Genomic DNA, 23,238 nt, shown 5'->3' on the forward strand with positions numbered 1-23,238 from the left:
TGCCCACATCCATAGGGAGACTCTATAATCCTCCAAGATTTCCCTTGAATATTTGCTAGTTCTTTGATCTGTTCTGACCAATAGAATACAGCAGAAGTCAAGTGATGCTGTTTAACTTCTAGAATTGGATCTGGAAGAGAGCTATAGCTTCTACCTACACCTCTTAGGAAGCTCCTTCATTCACTTACAAATAAATAAAAATTCACTTACATACAATACTGCTAACCAATACCTATAAAAAAGTAGTATAATCAATCACCAGGGAATTGCAGGTCATTTAACCCCTCAAACGTCCTAGTGGAACTCCAGGAAATAAAATTAGAGATCCTCGGGGCACCTGGGTGGCTCAGTCATTAAACATCTGCCTTTAGCTCAGGTCATGATCCCAGCCCCACAATGGGCTCCCTGCTCAGTGGGAAGTCTACTTCTCCCTCCCCCACTCCCCCTGCTTGCGTTCCCTCTCTCACTCTCTCTTTCTCTCAGTCAAATAAATAAATAAAACTTAAAAAAATTAAATAAAAGTAGGGATCCTTAAGTGACATGCCATTCGAAATAATTACATCATATTCAATTCAGTCATTTGCTAAAGCTTTTCACTATTTCTATGGCTTAATTCTGAAAAGAAAAACGTTTAGATGAGAAACAATGGGAAAATAAAATAATTTATCTACAATAGGAAAATTTCTTTAGGAATATAGAAAAGTTAGAAAACTGTTGTGTTGTTTCTATGGAAATAATAGTAAAAAACTAATTTCTCAAGTTCTAATAGATTCCTTTAAATAACAATGTTCCAAATATAAATGGTATATAAGGTGAGAGGGGAAAAGGCTAATAGAGGAATTCTAGTATTTTCATATCAGAAAATATGAATCATCTCAAGCCATCTTTTTTGTTAAGATTATGAATACTAATGCTGATTACAAAGTTAACAACTACTTTGATGAGTATTTCGTCCCTTTGGTGTTATAAATCTATAATTTTCATATTTTTCTAAACAATAGATTTAAGTTCCACAATATCATATCATTATTCCATTAAGAAACATATTTGCAACATTTTCTGTATTGCATCAGCAAACCAACAAAATCAGCAGTATACATGAAGGGTGATTAAATAAATCAGTTATGGGTATGAAGTGAGAAAAGAAAAGTTTACCTGGAAAAATAGGGATTTATGCCTCTTGGATTGCGAGTAGCTAACTACATTTAAATAAAAGATACTAACTGAAATAAGTCAAGAAGAGAAAGACAATTATCATATGGTTTCACTCATATGTGGAACATATGGAATAGCGGAGGACCACAGGGGAAGGGAGGAAAAACCGAATGGGAAGAAATCAGAGAAGGAGACAAATCATGAGAGACTCTGGACTCCGGGAACCAAACTGAGGGTTACAGAAGGGAGCAGGGTAGGTAGCTGGGGTCACTGGGTAAATGGGTAATGAGTATTAAGGAGGACATGTGTGGTGATGAGCACTGGGTGTCATATGCAACTACTGAATCGTTGAACACTCTATCAAAATTATCAAACACTAATGATGTACCATACACTGGTTAATTAAACATAAAAAAAAGTTAAAAAAAAACTTTTGGTTCTATATTTTGAAATAATATAATTTTCTGTTCCATTTTAATGATAGCTATAGTCAATAGCAGAAATAAAAATAAATAAATAAATAGTAGATAAATAATTTTTTCGGCAGTGGAGAATAATATCCATCCATATAACTAACAGTTAAAAATGGATGCTTTCAGTGCCATTAATATTCATTCAAAATTTTTACTCAATCACTTGTGGAGTAAATGGAGTATATGTCAAAGTAGTTATCTATTACATACCTACATTAATATTTCCAAGTATACAACTTGGGTCTGAACCAGAAATAAGTCTGAACTCAGTATGAGTCACAGAAATTTGAACAGACCAATATTATATTTGGCTTTGATTAAAATTACAGGTACAAATGCTTTCACTTCAATACTAAATATTCTGAATGCTTATGCAACATCAGTTTCAAATTCCCTTTTATAGAAAATGCTCATTAATGATAATCTTACATCACTGCAAAAGCTCCTCTAACACTGAATGGCTAGGTGTTATTTCTAAGTAATGGGGCACACGGTTACATTATTTCAAGTCATTATAAAGTGAGGTTGAGACACAAACTGAAGCATCACCTTTGACCATTTAACATACTTCTAATATCTCTGGCACCCAAGTAGATTTAGTACCCTACTTTCCCTGTTAGATAGACCCCACTGTACCAATTAAAAAGGATCCTTCTGCCTATTACCACTGCCTGCTTAGACGGACCATGTGTACATTTACTCCAGCCAAACCAGTCATGCTAGTTTTATTTGTGGGCAATCTCCTATTTCCATGCTGGCACTGGACCGGGTTATGGCTGTGGGCTTTTCAGCACAATTCTATGGGAGCATTTAGTACTCTATTTAAAGACCATTGCAAATTTCCCATAAAATTAAGGTTCTGTAAAATTTAATTAAATTTAAGATAATCTTGGGTCTGTCATGTCCATAAAGCACAACATTTAAGTTGCAAAATGTAGGTTAGGTTTCTTGATAAATAAGACTAGGGTGCCAGTCAAGGTCTCAGGAATAGTCCAAAATGTCAATGCGGATGGCTTTTTTACTTATGTACCAGTACATATGTCTATAACTTGTAAAAGTGATATGGCCTAGACACATTTTTCTTATTTTAGTCACACATTAATGCTTGCTCCCATAGGGATATATTAAGCTTTCTGTTGTCTGGAATCATGATATTGCTAGGCTATATTTATCCCAGCAATGCTATGGACAGGACTTCTTTTCTGTCAGTTTATATAATTTCATTCTTTAAACTGGCATCAGAATAAATCTTGTTTACAAACTTGTTACTACAACACAATTAGCTATTATTGTTTAATCTGTAAATGAAAGTATAAATGAGAATATTACTCTAGTATACTGAGATATACCAGAATATAGTGTCTAAAAAATAAAAGTGAATATGTCTCTAGGCAGAAGTTCTTAAAGCTATTGTTTTTCAGTAAACATCAGAGAAAAAAATCTAATGCAAAATTCAGAACAATAAGCTATGATACTATCACATGATACTCTCAATAGTTTTCTTGCAGATTAAGTAGAAAACCCATAAAGATATTAGAAATTTTACTCTCTGAAATAATGATAGCTGTTTCAATAGTTTTAATTTCTAAAGGTCAAATTACATATTAAAAGTATTCCAAGTATTTCTTTGACTAAAGTGGAGATTATTCCACTTTATAAAATAAAGCAGGCCTGAATTCACCATCACGTTCTCAATCACAGGTATGCCTTTATTTATTTATTTTTAAGTTTTTATTTTTAAAGATTTATATATTTATTTAAGAAAGAGAGTGTGCACAGATGAGCGTGGCAGGGGAAGGCCAGAGGGAGAGGCAGAGAGAGACTCTCAAGCCAAATTCTTGGTGAGGACAGAGCCATACCTCATGACCCTGAGATCTGACCTGAGCCAAAACCAAGATTCAGAGGCTCAGCCAACTGAGGGACCAGGTGCCCCGAGTTTTTATTAATTTAAGTAATCTCTACACCTAACCTGGGGTCTTGAACTAATGATCACAAGATCAAGAGTTGCATGCTCTTCCAAAGGAGACAGCCAGCACCCCCTCAACCCCCGCCTTTTATGCCATTAAATAGAGGAAACAAAAAGATAGTTTCCTGAATAGTACCAGCTCAAAGCAAACAAGTAGGACTGGCAGTGGCAGGAGTGACCTGTGCCTTCCTCCAACCCCATCCACACTCAGTATCTGCCTAGACAGGGCTACTAGGCAAAGCAAGATCTCCAACCAATTGGTCTCGAATGCAGGTCTCTCTTTCAGATATTTTTCAAATACTGGGGAGAAAAACTATGTTTGTCATTCAAGATTCACAGTAAGTCCCTTAAGGATCACTATCACCAGCATTAAAATACCCATATTCCTTATTGAAAACCCTCAGAAAAAGTGACAGGAAATGTGACAGTTTCTTCTCATAATATAATACCTTAAATTTTGACAATTTACTCATCTACGGGCTGTGAATCACATTTCAAAAGGTAAATATAAAAATATATGACTTTTCCAAAACACAGGAAAGAAATTCATTAGATTTCCCAACACCTGGGGAAGACAAATTATTAATAAAGGTAGTTCATTGCACTTGCTGGAAAGTCAAACAAGTAAATGCGTTCTGTACTTTTTATTTTCCAAAGATGTATTATTTGAGAGAGAGCAAGAGAGAGAGAGAGCTTGCATGGATGCACACGTGTGTGCAAATGGGGGGAGGAGCAGAGGGAGACTCTCCAGCAGACTCACCACTGATGGTGGAGCCTGATGTAGCTCTCTATCCCACTACTCATGAGATCATGACCTAAGCTGAAATCAAGAGTCAGACACTTAACTGACTGAACCACCCAGGTGCCCCATGTTCCGTATTTCTGAACTAAATTTCTGTCTTACCAGACAAAGAAAAAATTAACCAAGCTAAAGGCATCTCATGAAAAGTAACTTGCTATAAAAGTTAGGAGGCCAGTTCTATTTAAGTCTAGAGGAATTATATCTTTGAATTCCAAGATTCCAAAGTTTTTTGAAAGAGTGGCATGCATGGGTAGTAAGAGACTCCTAGAACACATATTTGTCAAAGATAAAGAACACAAAGTTTCCAGAGTGCAGAGAAGGAGTGTTTACATTCTCAGGCAAATATTGATTGCTCATTGAACAAATAAAATAGAGAAGGAACAGGCTTATCAGTAAAAGTCTTGGAGCAAACATGACTAAGGTAGAGAATTCAATCAAGACTGCAGGCATCTTTTTAATTAAATTTTTCTTAAAAACCATCTAATGAACCAATATTCAAATGGGGAAACGTAAGTTTATACCTTTAATTTCTAAGAAGATAAATGATTAAGCCAGTTCTACCTAGAGAGCAGTTGCAGATCAAATCCCAAACTGTTTGAGAAAGCCTATTTGATGACCAAATGCCCTTTTAAAAGTCTTTAGAAGCAAGGATTTCCAATGAGGTGAATTTTCTCCTAATGGTTAATGCAATCAGTTCACATAGGCACACAGATCCTGTAGCAGCAATAAGTACAATTAATCACATGGTTATAATCATATTTACTCACCCTCCCAATAGTATCTGTGGCTGGCTGGATTCATTTGTAATACCAAATACATCAGGAATTAAATCACCATTGAAGCTGAAAAGAAAACATTAAAAACATTAAGCAGCTATTTCATAAAATTTTCATGTTCTAGCTTTAAAAGGAAAATAACCTTTGGGAGGTGTGGTCGATATCACAATGCTCACCAGTTTCTACTGTAGTGAATAAAATGTTAGCAGACGTGTAAGACATGTGTTATTTCTAGGCAAAAGGGTTTATTATTTATTACTGGACCATCCAGCATGCTTTCAGCTTGCAGTGGCAATGAGAAGACTATGTGTTTCATGTGGTCCGGCCCCACAGATGATAGGGCCTCTGGCACCTGACTGATGGCACAGAGTTGAGCCTACCACAGACCCACACTGGACAGGCAGTGTAAGCAAGAAATGAACTTCTGTTGTGAAATTTTAGGGCTGTCTGTAGTTTCTGCATAACTTCGCCTATCCCTGAGTGGTAAGAAGACAACAGGTATTTCAGACCCAACCAATGTAGTTAGATGGGCTTAGGAGAAAAAGCCCACAAAAGTAATCCCCTGTTAGTTTAAACATTCATACTTTCATTAAGTACTGCAACAAGAATGAAAAAAAAAACACAACTATGAAAGCAATCAAGCTGAGGGCCTTTAAGATGATCAATCCATGGATTTACAGTTCAGACTTCAAATGGCCACTGACCTACTGATATATGATTACTATTTTAATAACTGAATGAAAGGCAGCAATGGAAACAAGAAAGTGGCTGTATACTGCTTTAGCTCCCCAAATGATCTCTGTATCATTACCAAAAGCCCTGACGGGAATTTGGATTACACTTTATCTAGTATATGTGTGTATTTGAGAAATAAATGATAGCACTAAAGAAGAGCTTTAAAAAAAGGTAAGTGTCTCCTTAATATAGACGTTTTTCTCAATCTCTGGAGAAAAGCTCATACCATTCATATTTGTCAATCAAGTGCTAATAGTATTACCCTGAAATAGTTACCTTAATTCTCTGAGTAATGACATGGCTACAGACAGTCAACATACATCCATAATGCACGCATTGAAAGCTACTGAAACAAAAGACAAATTTCTTCCTCTTTCTAAAATACTGAATTTCATTAAAAAAAAAAAAAAAGATTTCATTTATTTATTTGACAGACAGAGATCACAAGTAAGCAAAGGAGGCAGGCAGAGAAAGAGAGTGTGGGGGGGAAGCCGGCTCCCTGCTGAGCAGAGAACCCAACCTGGGGCTTGATTCCAGTACTCTGGGATCATGACCTGAGCTGAAGGCAGAAGCTTTAACCCACTGAGCCACCCAAGCGTCCCCTGAATTTCATTTTTTTCTTTTCTCCATCATGGTAAGTAAATATCATATAGTCAAGAGTGTAAGACTCTATCAGTTTCAAAGGGGGAGTAAATTCAGTGTCAATGCTACTTTGCAAAGTGGTCTCTTATGTGAGAAATTTTATGTTTTTAAGTTTAAAATCATTCAAAAGGAAGCAAGCACATACTTACTCCATAATTAGTGGTTCATCTTGAAAAGTCCTATTGAGTACAGTCATATTATTAGGATCTGCATAGAAAGAAAATATATAAATTAGCAGGTACTTTATATTATATTTGATATCTACACTTGGGGTAAAATATCTATTCTTTTCAAAATTCATCTACAATTAATTTCAACTATTACCAATAAGAAGACACTACAAATCTAACTTAAATGGACACCAAGTTTGTAAAGACAAAATACTGGGGTTCATTCTATAGTTAAGACCATCATTACGATAACTTTCTTTAGAGGCTTCCATCAAAACCTCTTAGGTGAGTCTTCTTTAAATACAATTGCACCGGAACAATTGTCAAAATGCACAAAACTACTTGACTCTAAAATGTCCATGCTTACATACATGAAATGCTTCTTCAATGGTGCTGTTTCTTTAGATATTTACTGACAATGAATTTGAAGTTTTGAGACTACTAATCTTCTCAAATATTACAGAAAACATAACTATATCCCTTCTACACTGCCTTGAGAAATCTGGCTCCACGAACAAAGTTATCTATTTAGGTATAACTAATTGGCTTTTCAGGTAAGTCTTGAAGGTTTTGGGGGAGACTCTCAAGCTCCACTCCAACCTTTTTGTGTTTTCCTGTAATGGGGAGACCAGAAACCCAAAATAGCATTTCTCACATATCTCTGTAGCTGAGATTCTGAATAAAATGTGAGCCTTGCCAATCAGATATACTGAATTTTGGAAGGCAGTAGTTCCACTTCAGTGTCTGATCACTGAATTTGTAGTATCAAGAGGCAGGGTGCAGAGCATCCATCTGGCTGGTGAGGGTCACAGCAGACAGTGTCATTCTAGCAGCTGCTGTGCAACTGGCAGTATTCTTATAGTAAAAAGCCTTCCTTGATGGCTCTGGGACTGTTCCTGAAAGTTCAACCCAGGGTCTGTTCTTTAGCTATCCCAATGATTCTATAGGCCTTAAACCCTTTAATAAATCACTCTCTTCCTAAGATAGCAAGAGTGGAATCTATTCTTTAGAACTGATTTCAGATTAGCCCGACTGAAAAAGAAAAATCAGAAATTTGACTTTTAAAAATGTTTTTACAAACAATTACTGACTCTTAAGAAATTCATTACTGAACTGATTTCAGAACAATATTTTGTTGTATTTACCTAGGAATAATGGGTATATTCTTCCTTTAATATCCAGTGATAAACATTAAAAACTCTTAAAAAACAAATTCACCTAATGTTTGATTTTGTCCCCAGAAGATAACAGCTCCCAATTCACTGTTGGCATGATTTTTGGGAAGATATGTCAGAAGGACATCCATTTGTGAATCTCCATCATAATCCCCAGGTACTACACTCGTTATCAGTGCACTGTGATTCCTAAAAGAAATAAACATTTTAAGGCATCGAGTCAAGCTATAATGGAAAAGGACACCTTTATATTTGTATTACACACAAATATTTTCAATATAAACTTTAAAATCACAGAACTGATTCTCATTTCATTCGTTTTAATTTCTTATCATCCTTCATGTATTTAGGCCTCTTTGATCTACAAAATAATTCAGGATGACTGCAGAGACAAATCTGAAATATTTCAAAAGAAAGCACAGTTTTATGTTCTTATACTAGCTAATATAGTCCTTTTACTTTGTTCTTTTGTCAAGGACACCAATGAATTTGGCTGGTTTATAAGAAATGGAGGCTCATAATCAACTGTTAGGACAATAAGGGGTATCACTGTCGTTTTAGTTAAAAGTATATTATTTGTAAAATATTTAATTTTTGATTTTAATGCATATATGAAGATTAATCATTTTATTTTTGAAAAATATTCAAGATTCACAATGGTAAATACGTTCTTTTTATCAAACCTGGCAATATGCTATCAAAACATACATATCTGATTTTATATTTTAATAATGAAATAATTTTGAAATTATTTATATTAACCTTGAAAACTTAAAACATGTCTTCTTGTAACATTTGAATGACCCAACCAAAAAACATGCCTTAAATTCAATCTTTATTTAATTCCACTTAGAGCAAATAGCAAGATAGCAAGTTTTCCAATAGACTAGAGATAATTACTTTGTAAATGGCATCAAGAATCTAAAAATATATATAACAGGTTTTATTTAGGGTGAAAATGAGAAAAATACTGAAAAGGTTAAGCAAGGTTAAGAGGAGTGAAGAGAAACAATAGTATCATAATGCATCTACCTATTATGTCCCATACATTACATCAATGCTTAATAGCTATTAACTGATAATTTTTATCACCTGAATTATCATTCTCATTGAACTGACTCGAAAACTGAGGTCTGGAGCAATTAAAAAGCTAAAGCTAAAAGATAATACTAACTAGCTAACTAGCTGATAATTAAACTGAATAGCTGAAATTCAAATTGTGTCAGCCTCTAAAACTAAACTTCATCCTGATAAAATCGTTTTGGTAATGCTAGTTTTCTCAAATAATTCCAACAATACTTTAAGTTTTATCCATGAAAATACCTGGTTTTTAAAAATGATGCTATAGCAATCACCCATGCTACAATGTAGGAAACTATATCTAATTGTGGAGGTCTCTTCATCTGCATGTGCATACAGAAGCATATTCAGTAACACATACTGAACATAACTGGTATTAATATCTGTCTAAATATATTCATGATTTGAGGGCAAAAAGTACTCTAGAATAGACAGGAATGTATTACAAAGGATTAGTTGGGAATTTAACCTAATCAGGTTATATGGCCACAAATACATAGCTTCTTTATGGCTGTAAAAATAAGAAGTAGAACGTTTAAAGATATGAGATTGACATATGTGTTTTTCGTTTTCTTTCTTTCTTTTTTTTTTTTTTTTTGAAGATTTTATTTATTTATTTGAGAGAGAGAAAGTGAGAGAGAACATGAGAGGGGAGAAGGTCAGAGGGAGAAGCAGACTCCCTGTGGAGCTGGGAGCCCAATGTGGCACTCGATCCCGGGACTCCAGGATCATGACCTGAGCTGTAGGCAGTCGCCCAACCAACTGAGCCACCCAGGTGCCCCGACATATGCATTTTCCTTTTCTTCTTTCGAAGAACCGACTAAAATGATACTGAATAAAAGTTTTTAAAAAATATATATCCCTCAAAAACAAAGAGATCATAAAGGGAGATAGGGAGTGGAAGGAATGCTAACTGACTTAGGAGCACAAGAAAACTATAAGCTAAAACGTTTTAAGGAAAAGGCTTAAGAATGAAAGTTTTTGCCCAGAAGAACTGAGAAGCTCAGAATTTGCAGTCATCAGAAATTATGAAAGACAAGAGTGATGCAAGAGGCTGAAAACAGCTTTATCTGAAAGTGTGTATTGTGAGTGATGGTCCCTTGTCCCTCTCTTTCAACAAGACAAGAACCAAGCAGTTTATTAACCAGGGATTACAGATTTAAGTTACAGAAAAGGGTAAGGTTTGGGACTCAGCTAAAAACAGAATGTTAAGTTTACAGAAGGAACAATTTGACCCTTGCCCCCAGCTCTATCTTATTCCTTGGATGCCAGGCATCCAGGAACATACCCACAGGGCAAGACAGGAGATAAGGGGCACCAAGCAAAGTTTCCAATCAGCTTATTAGTCCCATACTATTAAGTATGATATCTCTGCTTTTTGAAGAAAACTATGAATATTAAAGAGAGCCAAAACAAATAGCACTAAGGAAATGGAAGAAAAGAGAAATAATAAGGGGAATAACGAATCTTCAAAACTTGAAGACATAAGGAAGTATGTCCATAAAACAAAAAAGGAACAGCATGCTAAGAGAAAAGAATAGTAAGAGAACAAAGAAAACTTTTTGGAGATTAAAAAAAAGACAGCTAACAAAAAATTCAATAGAAAGATTTAAGTAAAACTGAGAAAACCTCCGGGAAAGCAAACAAAATGAAATGACAAAAACACAGATAAAATGAAGGTGTAAGGGTAGTCCAATAACCAACTGATAAGAATTCCTGAAAGAGAATTTAAAAAATTACTAAAGAAATAAGAACATTTCAGAAAGCACCCAAGGTTAGAAACCTCCATTTTGAAGGGGCCCACCTAATACCCAGTATAACAAATGAAAAATAAATCAAGACACAGCATCATGAAATATCAGAGCAAAAGGGATAAAGAGACCCTAAAAGCTTCCAACAGTAAAAATAAAACAAGTCACCTTAGAAGGATTAGGGGGAAAAAAAGCACTGTATTTTAAAATAGCACCCCATGAAACTAGAAGACTACAGGCCAATCAAAGTATTAAAAGTAATAAAAAATTGGGGACTTGGAAGGAAAAAGCATATACTGTTGCTTAGAAATTTCTTAAAGGATGCACTCTAGTGAAGTAAATGAAGACGTTAAGAATAAAAGGGCACAGGATCCAAAAAAGAGGGATCCAACAAAGAATGACAAAGGGAAAATCCCCAAATACTAACCTTGCAGGAGGCTTAAAGAATGAATCCAGAGGGGGTAGAAGTGTAGAGGACTCAAAGGGGAAAACAAAAATGTACAACTGGTATTCAGCCAATACGATGGAACATGTACCATGAAATTAAAGTACACAGAAAACTATGCAATTGAATTTTCAAAAATCAACCATTTACTTTAGGAGGAAAAACTCTGCAGAAATGAAATAAAAAATGGTGGATACTGACGTGCACAGAAACTACATGGTCAAAATGTAAACGAAATTTACTAATTTAACTAAAAATATGATATAATGAAACTAAGATGATGGGGATAATTAAGGGCAAATCCTCATCTATGCTAACAAAAATCCAAGAGATGATAATTAGTGAAGAAATTACAGTGCAAATGCTTATTTTAATATGGAAATAAACCTCAGAAAAAATATCTGAAGGTTTTGTAAGTGGTTGCATCTGAGAGAAGAACATGGGAGTAGGAAAGAGCAAAGAGGAAAGGGAAGAGAAAGGAGAGTTATTTTTCCTTTGAAAAATATTCTAAACAAAATAAAAACAAGTTTCTAAATCTTAATAATATAAGACAACACTGCAGTAATCAAAGAAAATGAAACAAACTGCCATTTTTTTTAAAGTCGGTAAAAGTCTAGTCCTTTGTAGTTCAAACATTTCTTTCCAAGAAAAATCACTTCCAAGCAGTTCATTTCTTGTATATAATATTTACCTCCTGTTACCTGCCCACGCCAAGCATGCTGACATTTATTACTAGGAAAATTTCTCAAGAAGGACAGTTCCTGTTTGTTCATTTAAAACTTTCTCTCAATGTTCAAATTAAATTCAAGGTCCTTTTTTTTTTTTAAGATTTTTTAAAATTTATTTGTTTGACAGAGATTATAAGTAGGCGGAGAGGTTGGTGGGAGGAGGCGGGGGCAGAAATTAGGCTCCCTGCTGAGCAGAGAGACTGATGTGGGGCTTGATCCCAGGACCCTGAGAGGGTTTAACCCACTGAGCCACCCAGGCACCCCAAGGTTTTTTTTTTTTTAAACAAATGTCTGAGTTTAAATATTGTAGAGTCTGAGCAATCATTATTAGCCCACAAAGGGAATTAAATATTTTTTAAACTGTTTCCTAAGTAATTTCTTACCTTTCTACAAACCAATTCACCCTGTAAATGGTTAACAAGTAAATCAACTTAAAATACCATTTTTTTCATCTTTCCTTTTTTTTTTTTTTTTTAAGATTTTATTTATTATTTGACAGAGAGAGACACAGCAAGATAGGGAACACAAGCAGGAGTGGGAGAGGGAGAAGCAGGCTTCCAACTGAGCAGAGTGCCTGACCTGGGGCTTGATCCCAGGACTCTGGGATCATGACCTGAGCCAAAGCAGAAGCTAAACAACTGAGCCACCCAGACGCCCCTTCATCTTTCCTTTAAACAAGAACCTGTAATGATTCCCTACCTTTCATGGGATTCAGTTCAAAGGCGTTGTGATAACATTATCACAGGTTCCTAGTCCTCCCTGATCTCATCTTCTTGGTCCATAACTCTCCAAAGTATACCATCCATTTCAGCTAAGTAAATCTTTCCATCTCCATTTCACAACACGCTTACTGCTATCTCTTGTTAATGCTGTGTCCCCAAACTTAAAAGCCTGCACCTAAATTATACTGAGGGTCACTGAAATCCTGTAACTTCCTAGAAGTTCCCACTTTAGTCTGTACAAGTCTTCCTTGAACCAGTCATCAATCAGTGCTTGCTTCTTGATGTTTCAAAACTGTGCTGGTTCATTACTGATGATGATCACTGAGTTTCAGGCCATGTCAGTGACATAAAATAAAAATAAGAACTATTATTTGAACAAATCTAAAATTCAGCTTGATTTAAATTCTTTCAAAATAAACCTTAAAAAACCCACCACTTACCAAGCAAAAAGAAATGAGCACAAAGATCACTGACCTTTTCCCAGTGCAAATAAAGGCCCCCTCCTACCCTCAACACACAGTTGACCTGATAAACCTGTGAATGAGCTGGTGCCATGTGCACACTCAGGATGAGGGACAATCTCCAACACATTCACGAAGGGGTATTAGATTGCAAGAGAATGAAGGGTGTTTATGCAGGAACAAACCTAATTTACTCAAACATATTGATTTTTTTAAAAAGTAAGTAATTTTTTAAACTTTGGTATACTCAATATTTTTCCTAACAAATCACTTGCTACCTATACCTCATGGTTTTGTGTCAACACAGTTGAGTAAAATTGATTCAAAGACAATTCAACTAGCTATTGCATATCAATCATTACAACAATGATTGTTTTTACAGGAAAATATACATTTGTACTTACTTCAAAGACACTTTTACTTTGGGTTTAAAATAGGGTGCATTCTGGTCTGCCAAAAAGACGATTAAATCATTTCCTAAAAGAAGTGAATATACATTATTAGAGAAATATTTCCAGGTAATACCTCTAATCAGTGGTTACAAAAAGCTTTCTGGGTGCTGTTCTTAACAAAAAACCTTTTATTTTACTCCAGTTCCTCTGCCCTCTCAAGGTGAGTCCTACTTGTCTGATGGAATGGGGATACCTAACAGTATATCACAAATTCAGTGTTGAAGTGGCACAGAAACAGGAAGGATGAACACAGAAAATGAGGCTGATCAAAACAAACTGAGGCCAATGGCTTCTGCCAGGAATCAGATCAGGTGACTTAAAAGAATATATAAAGAACACGCCTTTTACCTATAGTATATGTCAAGCCTTATCTCCCAAACCTACCAACATGACCTCTTATAAGGCTGTTGAGTTTATCACACAGATGCATTGCCCCAAGAAACAGGAACTCCTACTGTAGGTATCTAACTAGTAACAAGGACATGATTACATATTTAAGAAAAAGTTGAATCTCCTAAGGTCCTCCTCTTGTGGCTTCTACGGAACCATCACCCAAGTTGATGCACTGGAACTCAATGGATGCATTCATGAGAACTCACTGGAACACACTTTTGAAACTGTTTAATTAAGCCCAAGCCAACTTTCTGAATTCAGTTTGGATGGAATAGATACAGGTTTGGCAGTATGCACCCTTCTTGCAATAAATACATAGTCATACAAAGATAGGAAAAGTATCCACAGTCCACAAGAGGCTTTGGTATATTTATAAGAGCCACAAAAAACTTGGACCAAGATCCTGTTAGTTAAGCTCTGTATAAACCTGTTTCACCTCCTCCCTTAATGGCCTTGATCTACCCAGTTCTGTGGGTACTCGAAATGTTAAGACCCTTTAATATCCATTGTCAGCATCAAGATTTACAATAAAGTTTGTTTAGTGATGATTAAAGCAAAGAACTCCTAAGAACCTCAAGTTGACAAGGAAAGCAGAGATTTGGAAGATTAGGGTGGTGACCGAAGTGAGGAAAAGGTCAGGTGCTCATAAGACTACACAGCTCAGGAGGGAGAAGAATCCGCAGTTTAACATTGATAAACGCTGGGTTTCTCAATGGTCCCTTCAAAATGGTTGTGTGAGCTGTGAAGTGTTTAGGGCACAGGGGGCGGGGAGACAGGGGGCGGAGAGTGAATACAGTAGCTTTAAAGCTGGGACCCTGAAAAAGTGAGGGGCGGGTGAATAAAGCAAATGAGGAGGTAGGGATCAGAAGAAACTGTCAAGTTGCATCTTTCCCAGTTCATTAAAGGAGAAGGAATATCGAAGGAAGTAAAGCAGAGGAATGAAGGGATTTGGGGAGGGAAGGCAGAGGGAAGCTAAAAAGACTCCTGGGAATCAGGAAGGACTTGGGAAAGCAGGTGATTGCATGGGGGAGCAGAAGGTACTCGGGTGAAGGCCTCAGGCTTCTCAGGAACAACACAAAACCCTGGGGTGTTTCTAGGGCTCTCGTAGGTAGATCAAACCGTGGGGTGGCCAGGCCAGCATCCAGGGCTGGAAAAGATGGAGAAAACGGGCAAGCTACAAAGGATGCTGGAAATTAAGAGAGAAAGAGGGTTGGGAGAGAAGGGCTGGGAAATGCAGGAGGACTGGCCATCCGGGCTAGGGGTGTGGGAACACCGGGAGGGGCACAGGGACAGCGGACAGAGGGAGGGCCGGGCAAGCACTGACTTTCCCGCAGCACGAAGAGGTCCGTCTGCTTGTCGGAGTTGAGGTCTCCGAAGGCCGCCAGGGTGCCCCAGGCCTCGGCCCCAAAGAGCTCGGCCGTGACGTTGTGCAGCGCCCGCGCCGGGACCGGCCCGACTCCCAGCAGCGCGAGCCCCCCAAGCAGCGGCGCCAGCAGCACCCAGGAGCTCGGCAGCCGGCCCGCCGCCGCCATGGCAGCCCCTCGGCTCCCGCCCGCCGGCCCACTGCCGCGCTTGACGGCAGCCGGAAAGCACCGTGCCGCCGGCCGAGAAAGAAATCGCACTGCCCAGACGCTCGAACGAGCCGCCGCCGGTTCCCCGCTCACTCTCCCCAAGAGCTAAACCTCTGGCGCTTGGGAGGCCGCGGAACTAGGTTGAAAATCGCCCTTGCGCTCACTTCCGGCCGGCGCGCCTCTCGACAGTGTCGCGCGGGGGGGGGCGGGGCCGGCCGGGAGTCGCTGACAGGCGGCCCCGGGGGCGGTGGCCAAGGCGGCTGCCCGAGAGCCGTGTTGGGGTTGGCGGGGCTCATGGCTGAAGTGAGCTGGAAGGTGTTGGAGCGAAGAGCCCGGGCCAAGCGCTCAGGTTTGGCTGGCTGGAGCGTCACCCCCTTCCCCAGCACCCGGGTGGTGCTCCCCCTCAAGCGACTTGGACGGGAGGGTGGTGGGGGTCCTGGGGCTAAACCTGTGCCCGCGTGTGTCCCCTTAGAAAGCAGAGGGCGGTCCATGGCCTCCTTACTCCTGTCTACCCCCATCCGCACCAGTTGGTAGTGGCCCCAACTTTACCACATGTGTTTTTCCCCAATGCTATTTCGTATGTGCCCCCCCCCCCAAAGTAGGTGGTGGTGTCGACTAAGCCCCGAGTCTTTAGAAATCAGGTGGCTGCCAGTTTCCTGGGGGGAGTGCGTCCTCCCTCAAAAATCAGCTTCGTTCTTAGATGTGACTATGATCTGGTCCTAGAAAACTGGCAGCAGAAATGTGTTGCCTTATTTCATATCTCCCTTTTACATTCTTCACTAGTTCTGCGAGTTTTCTATGTTGCACGAATCGAGGGGGGACAAGGCCTTACGCTGTGAAGGGGGTCACGTTTGAGCATGCTTAGGGCTCAGAAAGAAGCGGGCCCCTTCCCTGGACAAGTGGCCCCAAGACTCACAGTTCCCAGTGGTGCCTCCCAAATCCAAAGCCGCCGAGGTCAGAAGACGCTGCGCAGGCAGTTACAACAGTTGGAAGTGTCCTGAACTGACTTGTTCAAATTGCAAAGTCACGACTTTGAAGTTAGCACTTGTGGCTGATCACTCCTCTAGATAGAATTGAAACTTCCCTTTTTTCTGGCTGGCTGGATATCATCTTGAGCTAAATGTGTGCCTATAAACAGAAAAGATGTGTGGAATGACAAGTGTTTAATTAAGAATCTTCCTTTTTAAAGGATTGACGTTATTATATGTCAGTGTTGAGAGATGCTAATGTTAAGCAAAGAAAGGCATGGCCCTCAGAAAACCAGTCTGCATTTGCATTAATATTGAGAGTTTTTTTTTTTTTCTTCAGCTAATATGCCCCATTATGTTTGGGGTTTTTTCAATTTATGTATTTTTTGGTTGTCTCTTATGTGGTTTGCCTTTTTTTTTTTAATGTGTCTAATTTCATAAATCATACAGGAGAAAGTCATTGACTCTTCCTTGCCAATTTCATTGTTTTTAAACTTTACTTAAAAAGTTTTGCACTACTTATTTAGGTTATAGCAAAACTACCAGGGAAGTATGAGAGAATTTTTTTAGCAAGTAGTCCTTAGTACATTTCAGAGTCATTAAAGTTATTTGAATTAGTCACATGTATTGTTGTTAAACAGTTTTTAAAATTTTTGTATCATACTGAAATATTGATTGACCGCTAACAATGTGTCTACCTGGGCTATAAAAAGTGTTAATTGTATTGAACACATCTGGTCAAAGAGAGTAACCTGAGTTTTCTTCCAGGGATCTGAGCTCTGCCCCCAACGTCTATTTTACAGCATTTCTCTTTTCTTTTAATAAGCATATAGGGTTTATTTTCTTCTCCAGGCTCTATTTTCTCTGAATTGCATATCATAACAGTAAGCTTTGAAAACCTACCTTCCCTTTCTTAAGTGAGAAAAAAAAAATTGGATTTAACTTTTGTTGAATGCAGTCAGTTTCATGTGCAAAGGGGTTAAGTGCATAGTATAAATGTTGGATGTTACTGTGTGTTTATATCATGGTAGTAAAAGATAGTATTCAAAGTCAATCCTCCAAATTAGTTGAGGTTTCAGGTTCTAACTCTGTAAGGTGTTGACTATAAAGTTTTTGCATGAATTATTGACTTCCTATGTTATTAAAAACAATCAACCTGATTCTGTTTGTTACTTTTAGAAGAATATATAAACTGAGCTTAGTTTGAAAGATATAACCTGACTCTGAGATAGATGCCACTGCAAAGTTCTGAGCATTGTTACATAGTAGCGAATCACTTCACTGCTCAATAGAGGATGCTACACTTGTGTAATGTTTAATAAGTGGATATTATATATTTCCTGCCTCGTCCCTATAAGCAAATGTAATTTATCAAAGCAAAGAAAATCAAATTTTCAAGTCATTAAAAAGAAAATAAAATTATAATAAGCCTCGATTATTGCCTTTGTTGCACACTGCATCATGTTAATAACTGCTCACACTGCTTTCAATTAATCTAATGCTGATTGCTTCTAACCTTCACTAAACAGTTTTGAAAATTGCTGTAGTTTAGCCTGCGACGCTTATGATTAGAGTCAACAATTTGAAATGGCCAGCTCACCTGATGCCATCGTCTCTTCTCCTCCAGCTTTCTTAAGGTCTGGTAAGTGTGCAGACCCCAAAAGGGTCACTTGGTAATTTTAAATACCTTTGTTTCTGAAGGTTGGTGTCAACCATATGATACCATCTTGGCTTTATTTCCTCTTTGGTGGGCCCAAGCCTGGCATCATTTCTGTTTTTGTTAGACTCAAGTTTGTACTATATGTTGAATGTGGCCTATAGTCATACTGTGTAGGGCGTGAGAAGTGTAGAGAGGAGCCCCTGTCTTTACTCTAGCAATATGTGTCCAGGGTCTGGGAACCTCAGTGCCAGGGATCCTCAGTTGTAAAATGGGTACCTAAAAAGTTTCTTAAGTGAGTATCATCTTCTTGGATAATGGAAGTAACTTTCTTAAATTAGAAATTTTTGGTTAGTGTTACAATTATTTCCTCATCTACTACCTGTGAAGTAGGGTTTTTTTTTCTTCTTCTTCTTCTTCTTCTTTTTTAAAGAGAGAGGTGGATGGAGGAGCAGAGGGAGAGGGAAAGAGAGAATCTTAAAAAGCCTCCATGCCCAGCACAGAGCCCAATGTGGGGCTCCATCTCATGACCCTGAGATCAGGACCTCAGCTGAAATCAAGAGTCTGATGCTTAATTGACTGAGCCACTGAGGTGCCCCTTTGAAGAAGGTATTTTTGTAAATAGGATTTCGTAGACAGGAAATGGAAGCTCACAAAGGTAAAACAACTTGCTCCAGATCCCAGACTATTATGTTTCAAGGCTATCTGCTTTGCCTTCTACCCCTTGGCATGTTGGTATAAGGGCTGGAGGAGATATTGGCACAGTGGCTCTTAGACATGTTGGTGAGACCCTTTGCAAGCTGGATGAAAGCTGATTGCTCCCCTCATGAGTCCCTAGGATTTGGAAAACATATGCAAGAAAGTTCATGCATCCAATGGAAACCACATTTGTATTCTCATTAGGAATTCAGGTCTTTGGCTGTATCTAGTCTTCCTTTACAAAAGAAGGAAAGGCCTTCTTTAGGGCTTTTTTCTATATGTAGTGACCCATCTTGGCCATTTAAAATCTGTTCATTGTGTGAACACTCTTGGAGAAGCCCTTTGGCAAGAGGATGCTTTTCGTCTCAAATATCCCTTAAGCAGAATATTCAGCCTTGGGACTCATTAACAGGTAAATGTGAGATGAGGCAGCCCAAACCCTGACAATAAAGCCCAGATTTTTATTTCCTTTTAGATTTTAATTCCTGTTTTGGCAAGATTGAGGTGGAAAATCTTGAAATAGGAAGGAGCTTAAGGAAAAATCACAGAAAAGAATGCTCATATTAAGGAATGAAAATGATCCTTGTCTTCAGCTATCATCTGCTAAATAACAAAATAGTATATAATATATAACATCGACAGTTGATTTCTGGTTTAATCTTTGAACTAAGAGACCAAGAAGACATATATCTTTGGACTGTGTTTTCTGTATTTTAAGCACCAGGCTCTGTTTTCCATTTTGGCTTTCCTAGTAAGGGCTTGGTGGGTTTCCAGCATTAGCAAAGTCATTCAGCAGTTATAGGGAAAGAGAATACTAAAGATATGCTTTTATGCATCAATAGTACTGAAAATTTCAAAACATAAGAACTGTGCTTTACCATTATAGGGTATTTGATATACAGATGCTTCATATACAAAAAGCATTTCCAGTACCATATCATTAAATTGAAATAGAATGCACTAAGAGACAAAATAGAAATATACCAAACTTCACAGTTTTAAGCTATGTTAAAGACCTGATTCCTTGTGAATTACTTTCAACATTTACACTTTTGGGGGGATTCCTTTAACCAAAACTTAATAATGACTCCAAAATCTCCTTAAATCTTTTATCTGCTAAACACTCTGAGTGGTTTGCATTTATCATTTATTTACTAATTGAGAAATACTGCTTTGGAAATGATTTATTTTCCCTATTGTGATTTCTTGGACATTATCACTGTAGAAGAGTGTTTTAAGGAATAATTTCAGGGGCACCGGGGTGGCTCAGTTGGTTGAGCGACTGGCTCGATTTAATTTCAGGTCGTGATCTTTGGGTTCTGGGATCAAGCCCTGTGTCAGGCTCTGCACTCAGCAGGGAGTCTGCTTGAGGATTCTTTCTCTCTCTTCCTTTGCTCATGCTGTAGCTTTCTGTCTCTCTGTCAAATAAATAAGTAAATAAATCTAAAAAAAAAAAAAAAGGAATAATTTTATTTAACAGTTATTCTGAAGCATGTCCTTGGCTGACAGCTGAGCTTTTCCCTGGTGTTTTTGTCTAGATACTATCGGATGTTACCAAAAATGAAAGCTAGTACCTTGATTTTGGAAAATTAACTTCTAGTGTACCTAGATTGTTTTATGTATTGTAACCCTCTTTATTTCTCCTGAATTTATTTCTATTATTTTGTCTTCATTCCCACTCTTTACTCAATTTATTGTGTGTGCATGCTTAGTTGTGCTCTGATAAGTGCTATGGTTAAATATCATCTCTTTGTTTCGACTACTTAAATCCAAAGAGGTATCTGGAGGTACAGGTTTTTCTTTAAAGAACCTTGGAGTAAAATATACAAGACCTTGAATTTATAGGAAAATTCCACCAGCAAAATAAATTATCAAATTAGGAAAGGAGTGTAGCATCCATTCCTCAGATTGCCTCCATCTTTCATGTGACTGCTATAGTTATACAATATGTTAGGTTAACAGAGCTAGTCAGCAATAGCAGTCACATTGGTATTGTGGTTGAATTATTAGTAGTAATTGTTAAGAGCATTTTGTAGTGAGCTAAGAAGTGTTTTTACTTTTATTCTTAGATAATAATTTTGAAAGTTACTCCTTCTTAAAATGAAGTAGCCTGTCTCTATCTTGGCTCCCTAAGTTTACCAGCATCTAAGTGAGTTTATCAGCATAAGACTTGAATTTTTTCCTGATTTCTTTTTAGGTTCTTTGATTAATTTTCTTTTATCAATTTGATTTGATGAGCATATCAGTACCTGGTAAAGTTTTATTATATATTCTGGGCATAACTCAACTCTATTTTACATTTTTGACTCTCTCTTTTTTTCTTTTTCTTTTTAAAGGCATTATATGATAGCCTTGATTTCAGCCTAATGTAACAGACAATTAATCAAAAAGTTTCTTGTGGCTTAGAGATACCATATACCTGGGTTCCCGGACCACTGTGGGTTATAGCCCCTTTGAAAAGCCTAAGGAAAGAGTACACATTTTGTGTTGAGCTAAACCTGGATCTCATCCTGCCTTTGTTGTTTACTGTTGTTTGATCTTGAGCAAGTTACTTAAATCCTTGAGAACTGGCTGCTTTCTCTATAAAAATAAGGGTAATAAAACCTACTTGGAAGAATTATTGTGAGGATTAAGTAAGATGTTATATGCAAAACACTTGCTATTTAGTAGCTGCCCAATAGATTTTAGTTTTTATCTTTCCTAACATGGTCTTTTATAATATTACTGATAAGTATTTAAAAGTAGGACTTCTACAAAAACAGATGAGTTTGCTTATCTCTCTCATTTTGATATCTAGCCTCCAGGTAGCCATTTGATTAAGAAAACTTGTCATGCTAAAATTCAATTAGCTTGAATCAGATTACCCAGAATCTGGTTCTCATTTGAGTCCAAGTCCATTTCATTTTTGTCAATAACACAAGACTAAAGAAATTTTTTATGACATTTTCCTTGGAAATTCCTGTCAGACAGCAGGGAGAGCAGTCATTATTTTATGTATAGTCAGACTTTATTTTTGTCTTATATTGGATATAAAACAGGTTCCCTTCAAGTAGGATGGAATTTTCTAAAACACTTGTAAATTGGATCCTGCTGGGAGCTCTGATCGCTTCTTAGTAGGTCTTGCCCTGTAATCTTATAAGATTTAAGAAATAGAGGACGTAGGATGTGGCTTAACTCTCCTGGCATGAATCTCATTGACCTTAAAGTTTACTTTCTCTCTGTATCATTATCCTTAGCAGAGATGATGCTTTAGATTCTATAAGTGAAATAGTTTCATGAGGAGCACTGTGTCTTGTCTTGCTGTTTCACATTGTTACAGAATACTCACAGTATGCCACCTAAAATCTATTTTCCTCATGATGTTTTCTTTATCATCAGTCTTCTGGGAGGTGAGAGAAATGCTAAGAGGAACTTCCAGAGTTCCTGATTCTGATCCAGGCACCTACTTGAACATTTCCAAATGAATATATGATAGGCATCTCAAATGAAACCTGGCCAAAATCAAACTCTTACCTCTAATTTCTGTTCCTACCCCAAACATGGGCCTCCCTTAATCTTCTTCATCTCAGTAAGCTACTATTTTGCTGGCTCTTCAGGCTAAAAATACAGAGGTTATTCCTTCTTCTTCATCATTTTTTTCAGTTCATTTGTAAATCCTTTCTACTCCATCGCCAAAAATGTATACTAAAATCTGTCTATTTTTCTCCAGCTGTACTCCTGCCTCCCTAGTTTAAGCCACGTTCATCTCTGGTCTAAATTACTGAGATAGCCTGGAAAGAATACATATTTTTCCCTAAATTACTGAGATAGCCTGGAAAGAATTCATATTTTTCCCTTACTACAATCTGTTCTCTACCTTGCAGTAAGAAGATTCTTTTAAACATGTAAGTCAGATCATGCCACTTTCCTGTGATAATTTATTACGTTTAAGCATAAAATCCACAGTCCCTTCCCTTGGGTGACTCAAGGCACCTGATGTTGCATCTCTGTAATCTACTCATGGAACACTGTATTCCTCACCTATTGCTTTTCAGGCATACTGGCTTGGTTTGGTTGCTTAAGGGACAATTTTGTTTCAGTTAGGTTCTCTGTAATAGCTATTTCCTCTGCCTGGAAAGCCCTCTCTCCTGCTGTTTGGTAGCTTGTGCTTGTCCCTTTCAGTTGTCTGTTAGGTTCTCATCTTAAGCTTAAGTCTCCTTAGAAAGGCCTTTTCTGCCTATCCAATCTAAGTGGCCCCCAGACACATCACTCTTTTTTTTTTTAATTTTTTATTTTTTATAAACATATATTTTTATCCCCAGGGGTACAGTTCTGTGAATCGCCAGGTTTACACACTTCACTGCACTCACCATAGCACATACCCTCCCCAGTGTCCATAACCCCACCCCCCTTCTCCGAACCCCCCTCCCCCCAGCAA

General features: G+C 37.7%; 2 protein-coding genes across 2 annotated transcripts in view; one reads left to right on the plus strand and one right to left on the minus strand.

Moving 5' to 3' along the window:
* ITFG1 (integrin alpha FG-GAP repeat containing 1) overlaps window positions 1–15,544 on the minus strand; it is a 310,112-nt gene extending 294,568 nt beyond the window's left edge. The window contains exons 1-5 of the mRNA XM_059383282.1: window positions 15,251–15,544; window positions 13,486–13,558; window positions 7,938–8,083; window positions 6,699–6,756; window positions 5,164–5,238 (exon numbers count right to left, since the gene is read on the minus strand). Of these exons, the coding sequence (XP_059239265.1) occupies window positions 5,164–5,238; window positions 6,699–6,756; window positions 7,938–8,083; window positions 13,486–13,558; window positions 15,251–15,458 (560 nt within the window). The 5' untranslated portion in view covers window positions 15,459–15,544. The remainder of the gene's footprint in view (window positions 1–5,163; window positions 5,239–6,698; window positions 6,757–7,937; window positions 8,084–13,485; window positions 13,559–15,250) is intronic.
* Window positions 15,545–15,757: 213 nt separating this feature from the next.
* The window catches only part of PHKB (phosphorylase kinase regulatory subunit beta), a 230,275-nt gene continuing 222,794 nt past the window's right edge, over window positions 15,758–23,238 (plus strand). The window contains exons 1-2 of the mRNA XM_059381622.1: window positions 15,758–15,846; window positions 17,995–18,107. Coding sequence (XP_059237605.1) covers window positions 18,053–18,107 — 55 coding nt within the window. The 5' untranslated portion in view covers window positions 15,758–15,846; window positions 17,995–18,052. The remainder of the gene's footprint in view (window positions 15,847–17,994; window positions 18,108–23,238) is intronic.

The sequence above is a fragment of the Mustela nigripes genome, chromosome 17 (genome assembly GCF_022355385.1).
Source record: "Mustela nigripes isolate SB6536 chromosome 17, MUSNIG.SB6536, whole genome shotgun sequence".
Lineage (NCBI taxonomy): Eukaryota > Metazoa > Chordata > Mammalia > Carnivora > Mustelidae > Mustela > Mustela nigripes.